General features: G+C 38.6%; 1 protein-coding gene across 4 annotated transcripts in view; it reads right to left on the reverse strand.

Moving 5' to 3' along the window:
- Positions 1–7,500, reverse strand: part of LOC144966124 (neural-cadherin-like) — a 173,194-nt gene that overhangs the window by 57,414 nt on the left and 108,280 nt on the right. For all 4 annotated transcript variants that reach the window (XM_078902233.1, XM_078902231.1, XM_078902232.1 and 1 more), the window contains exons 30-31: positions 6,539–6,653; positions 3,395–3,479 (exon numbers count right to left, since the gene is read on the reverse strand). In XM_078902233.1, coding sequence (XP_078758359.1) covers positions 3,395–3,479; positions 6,539–6,653 — 200 coding nt within the window. The remainder of the gene's footprint in view (positions 1–3,394; positions 3,480–6,538; positions 6,654–7,500) is intronic.

Below are 7,500 nucleotides of genomic sequence, written 5' to 3' on the forward strand. Positions count from 1 at the left end.
CGGCTGTCGTTGGACTTTTATTCACCCTGCGCTTTTATTGTTTACAAATTGAAAACACACACTCCTACCTCAAACGTGAACACCATTACAATCAACAAAAGATTGTCTGTAAACGGGGTGGTCGACGTAAACAACATGCTATTGAAACAACAGTCCCGCGACGTCCAGTGAACTGTCATCGTTCAACTCGACCACCACAGACGTTAACAAAAATATTGACAAATGACACAAGACCAAGTCATGGAAATCATAACATTTGTATTGGCCATATTAACGCACAGTCATCGAGAAACAAGACATTCGATATAATCGATGTCATAGATCAACACGATATCGATATTCTATATATAACTGAATCATGGTTGCGTCAGTTCGGTGATGAACCTATAATGAAAGAAATGACACCTCCCGGCTACAAGATGGAATCGTTCCCAAGAAATGGACGATCAGGAGGGGGGATCGCCATCATATACAAACAAGCTCTTTCGTCTAAAATACAAAACAGGCCAATTTCGTTCAAAAGTTTCGAGTGTGTCCAAACCACATTGACCTACCCTCAAATTTCATTTTTAATCACTTGTATCTACAGACCACCCCCAAGCAAAAAGAACAAACTGAGACAGAATGATTTTGCTGACGAATTTTCAGATTTTGTATCAAAAGACACATCAAATAAGCGAAAAAATTTTATCGGCGATTTTAATATTCAGTTTGATGTTGATCAGAATAGTCTCGTTAAAATTATAAAAAATATGCTGAATGAACATGGCCTGACTCAGTTAGTGACCTCTCCAACTCAAAGATTGGGGCACATCTTGGACTGGTTCATCACTGATACACCCTCGCTTGTTGAATCAATTAAAAATATCAAAAAAGAAATTTCAGACCACAATCTGATTCTGGAAACTCTCAAATGCATCAAAGAGAAAGCAAAGAAAGTCAAGATAGTGTCTAGGGATACTAAAAGAATAGACATTAGTTCCTTCAAAAACAATCTGTCAGAGGAACTAGGAAGAATGGATATACCATCAGCACAGAAAACGGACGAGGTACTGCGCAACGTCATCGACAGGCATGCGCCAAAGACAACTAGAATAATAAATTCCAGGAAACCGTCTCCGTGGTTTAACCAGAGTGAAAAAACTGCCAAAAGGGAAAAAAGGAATGCAGAGGCATCGTGGAGAAAATCGGGCCTTGAGATTGACCGGCTGATATATATAGCAAAAAAGCATAAGTATAAAACCACCTGCAATAAAGCAAAAAGAAACTATTATAACACGAAACTGTCATCAGTGAGGGACACTAAGGAATTTTTCTCTGTTTCAAAGGAACTTTTAGGGGAAGAAAAGAGCATGTGTCTACCCACTAATATCCCGGTAGAAAAGCAGCCGGATGCATTTTCAGATTTCTTTTCGGGAAAAATATCGAAAATTCGGAACAATTTGGACCTCGTGCAAAATGAAGATATAAATTTCCACCCTTTTTCGGGTTCACATGGATTCTCTTGTTTTAAAGAAACAACTGAAGAAGAGATTTCTAAAATAATTTTTTCATCTTCCTCGAAGTCATGTGATTTAGATCCTTTACCAACTAATATTTTGAAATTATGTCTTCCTGAATTGATACCTTGCATAACTTATATTATAAATCAGTCACTTATCTCAGGACAAGTCCCAGATATCTATAAACATGCAATTGTAAAGCCTCTCATAAAAAAGTAAAATCTCGATGTAAATGAGCTTAGTAACTACCGTCCCGTCTCAAATCTGCCATTTCTTTCTAAAATCCTTGAAAAAGTTGTACTCAGACGTCTTTCACAACATCTCCATGAAAACAATCTATGGGAAAAATTTCAGTCAGCTTATCGTTCTTACCACAGCACAGAAACTGCTCTGTGCTGTGTTGCGAGTGATTTGCTTGATGTTTTAGATAAAGGTTCTGTTTCTCTTCTGACATTGTTAGACCTTTTGGCGGCGTTTGATACTATTGATCACGGTATTCTCATTAAACGACTTAATATAACTTTTGGCTTGTCTGGGACTGTCTTGCAGTGGTTTGAATCTTATTTAGATGGCAGAAAGCAACAGGTTATGATTTTAGATAAACTTTCTCGTCAACATACATTGTCTTTTGGTGTTCCTCAAGGCTCTGTTTTGGGTCCAATTTTTTTTGTTTGGTATACTTCTCCATTATCTAATGTCATCACTGGTCATGGGCTGCGCTATCATCTCTATGCAGAGGATACGCAACTTTATGCTACAGATAAAACTAAAATCTCGAAAATATTGTGAAACGTGTGGAAGAATGTGTGACGGATGTGAAAGAGTGGATGGATGCAAACAAGTTGTAAATGAATGAGTCAAAAACAGAAGTGATGATTGTGGGAAATAGAGGGCAGTTGAAGGTGAATGATGGTCTTGAGGTGTTGATTGGGGGTGAAAAGATCAAAGTTTCAAAGACTGTGAAAAATTTGGGTGTCTATTTTGATTCAGAAATGAGAATGTCAGCTCACATTTCTGCTCTCTGTAAATCTTTATACTTTTAATTGAAGAAAATCAGTTCGATCCGTCAGTATATTGCAATTGGAACATGTAAAACATTGGTTGTTTCCCTCATTTTTTCGAAACTAGATTATTGTAACTCGCTGCTTGTCAACTTGCCTCAGGCTTCTATTAAACAATTACAACTGCTGCAAAACAGTGCAGCAAGATTAGTTTTTGGCAAAAAAAAAATTTGATTATGTAACCCCTTTGTTGGCATCTCTCCATTGGTTGCCCATTGAAAAGCGCACATATTACAAAGCAGCGTGTCTTGTTTATAAGTGTTTGGCTGGTATAGGACCGGCATATCTCACAGATCACGTGGTAATGTGTAAATTTGAAAATTACACTTTAAGATCATGTAATGACCAAACGAAAATTTCGGAAAAAAGATCAAGAACAAAATTTGGTGATAGATCGTTTGCTTGTTTCGGCCCCAAGATTTGGAATGAACTACCACGTGGTCTGAGGGAGTGCAAGTCTTTACCTACTTTTAAAAAGAATCTCAAGACACATTTTTACTGTATTTGTTTTTCTTGACTCTATATGAATCCTTGATTTGGCTATGAATTATTATTGTTGTTATTATTTTTTTTTCACTTAAAATTGATATTTATATTGTAAAGTGCCTAGAGCTTGTGTTTTACACGAGAATGAGCGCTATATAAATGTGTATTATTATTATTATTAATTACAAACACTTACATTAAAGTCGTATGTTTCAAACGGTTGTAACGTGTTGGGGGGGGGGGGGTCACGTATACAATAATTACAAACACTTACATTAAAGTCGTAGGTTTCAAACGGTTGTAACGTGTTGGGGGGTCACGTATACAATAATTACAAACACTTACATTAAAGTCGTAGGTTTCAAACGGTTGTAACGTGTTGGGTGGAACATTCTCAAGCATAGTAATCATCCCAGTATCTTTTGCCACGCTGTGGTGAGGAAACATGAATTATTGAATCAAAAGTATTTGCATTTATACAGCACAATATCAACTAAACTTGAAAAACAAAACAAAAACTTGAGCTTTTATATAGGGCAATATCCACTAAACATGCTCAAAGCGATTTACAAGGGGTCCCTGGCCAACAGCAACACATAACATGTAGGACGAGACATGACGCTTGTCAGGCGATATTACAAATTTTTGGGACAGAGACAACGCTGTTAACGGCCAGGTACTCATTTTACACCTGAGTACGGTGAGAGAATGTGAGTAAAGAGCCTTCTCCAAGGACTCAACTATGCGCCGAGCGAGGCTCGAACCCAGGACCTTCCGATCCGAAAGCGAGTGTCATACCACTAGACCACATAGCCGAACAAAAAAAAACGAGCTCGATGAGCTTCACAAGTTTGTTTTTTTTTTTTTTACGGCGCTTGCAACACATTTAGGTCATATGAACACCAGTAAAAAGAAAGAAAATTGGATAGTGAAAAGATTCTAGATGTACAATAAAAAAGGACTTGAGGAAAAAAGTTAGGCAAAGGGGAGTGGTTCAAATAGGGAACCGATGTAGATTCCAAGAGCACACTATCAGTGTACTTAGTTTGAGATCACCTAAATGTCTCACCCATACACCATGTAAGCCGAGAGAGAGAGAGAGAGAGAGAGAGAGAGAGAGAGAGAGAGAGAGAGAGAGAGAGAGAGACCACTGGATATGAAACAACAGGCGTAAAGACGTGAGAGAGCCCCTCTCTCATTTCGTCTCCTCAGCGGCGCCCATTTCAATTTCACAAAGGCAGAGTAACTACGAGCTACAAACTGTGAGCAGGATATCATTTAATTGTATAACAGTTTTTGTATGGTCGACAACAGTACGATAAGATGAACTTCATTGATCAGTCAAGGGAATTGGATTCAATAGTCTGATGTCACGTCGCCCAGCAACGGCGAGCAGCGTGGTGGCTCTAAACAAAGAAAATCTGTACTTTTTTATTCTTCATGCTGGCTAGAACATTTCATATGTCATGTGATAAGAATGTATAAAAGTCAAAACATGATCATATTTATACTGTTTTTCTCCTCCGGGTACACTTTTATGCTCGTCGGAGAAATATTTCATCAGGGCGTCCGCCATTGTTCCTAAGTTAATATGCGTCATTACGAGGGAAGTGACGTCATGCCTGTTGAAGCCTATTACAATGTATCCTGTGAATGGCATTTGTTGTTGGGACAGTATTGATACGAGGAAAAAAGCCATGTTTACACATGAACTCTCTCCTTCCCAGCCATTTTCAGAGTTTTCCCGAAAACGTCACACCAACCCACCTAACCCAAAAATAGAATTTTGTTACTGGAACAGAAAAGCAACAAGTACGTTTTATACGCGCATAGTTGAGTCCTTGGAAAAGGCTCTTTACTCACACTCTCACCGTACTCAGGCGTAAAATGAGTACCTGGCCGTTAACAGCGTTGTCTTTGTCCGAAAAATTGTAATATCGCCTCCTAACAGGCGTCATGTCCCGTCCTACATGTTAAATGTTGCCGTTGACCAGTGACCCCTTGTAAAGCGCTTTGAGCACATTTAGTGGATATTGCGCTATATAAAGCTCAAAGCTCATTAATTTAAAAAATTCTTTAAATTTTGTGACGTACAAAAGACATTAGAAGGACTAAACTGTTGGTTGCGTCGTAACGAATGTGACGATTTTCCTATGGTTGGTGAGTGTAAATGTTGCTGGTCGAAGCTCGAAGAAATAAATAATAACGTGAAGTTGAATGTAAGCTTCAATTTAATTACAAAAACAGATCAAATGAACGTTTCGGGTTTCCCCTTTATCAACAAAACAGAATGATTGAAACGCCACAGATTCAGATGAATCTGTGGTGTTTCAATCATCCTGTTTTGTTGATAAAGGGGAAACCCGAAACGTTCATTTGATCTGTTTTTGTAATTAAATTGAAGCTTACATTCAACTTCACGTTATTATTTATGGTTGGTAAGGAGAGGGTCCATGATGCATACATATTCATTCCTTTCAACAGGAGTCTCTCTCACACACACACCCGATGCACCTGTTTGATATGCCTGATATTTTCTGGGTCATAATAAGCTGCAAGAGAAGACGAAATCAGACGCCGCTGATGGAGATGCATTGGTCACACCCTGAGGAAGCCAACCAATAACACCGCTAGGCAGGCGCTGAGATGGAACCCCCAGGGAAAACGGAAGAGAGGGCGGCCTAGAAACACCTGGCGGCGAGACCTGGAGGCGGACATGAAGAGGATGGGACACACCTGGGGAGATTTGCAGAAGATGGCCCAGGACAGAGGAAGATGGAGGACTGATGTCGACGGCCTATGCTCCACTAGGAGTGACGGGCATAAACAAAACAAACAATAAGCTGCAAGAAGCTGTGGACTCTAAAAAGTAATGAAAAATGAATAACAGCTTTTAAAAAAAGCCGTATGAAATTTTAGTGATCTATCAATGTCTTTTGATTTTGTTTATTATTGGCGAAAGAAGGGTTTTGAGTGCGAAACGTTCCGTTTTCGGTATTTTGTTCATTTTTGAAGCTGTTATTATTCATTTTTGTTCATTATTGAATTTTTTGAAATAATTCGGAATGCTGCGATTGCTTCCCCCCAAAAAAAAAACAAATAAAAGGAAAAGAGAGGATAGGTATAAATAACACATACAATGGGCATGATCTATATTAACTTTCCATGTGCTCAAGGTCATTGGTCACATTGCAAAATGTGATCAAAGTGACCTACTTTGTGAAAAGTGTTCACAGCTTTTAAAATATCTAACATCATGATTGGTCATTTGGTTCAGCTTGACACATGAGTATGTTTATAACTTTTGTAAACAAAGCAGCGTGTTTACATTTGTTAAGAAATATCCAATCGTTGGACAGCAACAAATCATGTGATTGATGGTCTGGTTGGACGAAAACATGAATATAGATCGCTCCCATTGTGTGAGGAAAATATCCAAGATGTCAGCGTTCTAAACATAGCTGTCGCCCGGAATATGATGCAACATACCTGAAATATAATTCCATGACGGGAGATAACTCTGCCGTGAATGTTTTGTCTGGCAGATCCCAGTCGTCCTTGTCCCTGGCGTAGACAGTGCCAATGTCTTTTGGTCCTTTGGTTCCTGGGGGACGCAATGAACATTTGGTTTTTGGTTTTAACTCACTCAACCCTAACACCGACTATATCCGTAGTTTACCCGGGGTTACTTTTTAACCCCATGCCTAATTATTACATTTTTCTGAGGCAAATTATAGGCGTAGTATCAAAGCTAATGTTTGTTTTTAGTTTCTACATGTTAGTGGAAGTTGAATCAAACTATGTAGCCTACATTCTCATTTTTAATACATTTTTTTCCAATTATGAAAAGTAGCAAAAATCTCTAGGATTGAGTGAGTTAAGGGCTTTTTACAGAGCTTGAAACACTATTTAGGTCAATTAATATAAAAAATAAAGAATAACATTTCCTTTATTTCTTCCCATAGGGGAAATTTGTCTCTAGGGTATTTTCCAAGGTAAGACTGGAATAACCCAGGCGTCAGCCGCAGTGCAGCGCAGTAATTTGAACTAGGTCGAGGTGACTTGCTCCAGGCCACACAGTGCAGCGACGGGTGTTCAAACTCGGTACCTTTCAGGTACGAAGCAAAGACCATGCCACTGAGCCGTGCTGCCTCCAAGCGCCCGTTTCTGGCTTTTATCAATTTCTTTATCTGCCTAAGATAATCTGTGGCTGCTTTATCATGCTAATACTGTTGTAATAACATTTATAAAGCCGTAATAGTTACATGTATGTTATTTAAAAATGTTTATTTACAATTTCTGCAGGAGTTCACATTCCTGCAGATACTTTAAAATTGTAAGCTGACTGGAACAGAGTCCCTGGTTTCATAATCATAATGTTGTGACCTTATCTGTTCTAACTCGCTACACTCTATCAAAATATACCGAACTATGAGGTCACAGTTACAGCT

This window comes from Berghia stephanieae, chromosome 2, assembly GCF_034508935.2.
Source record: "Berghia stephanieae isolate SIO BIC M18660-M18661 chromosome 2, UCSD_Bste_1.3, whole genome shotgun sequence".
NCBI classification, from domain to species: domain Eukaryota; kingdom Metazoa; phylum Mollusca; class Gastropoda; order Nudibranchia; family Aeolidiidae; genus Berghia; species Berghia stephanieae.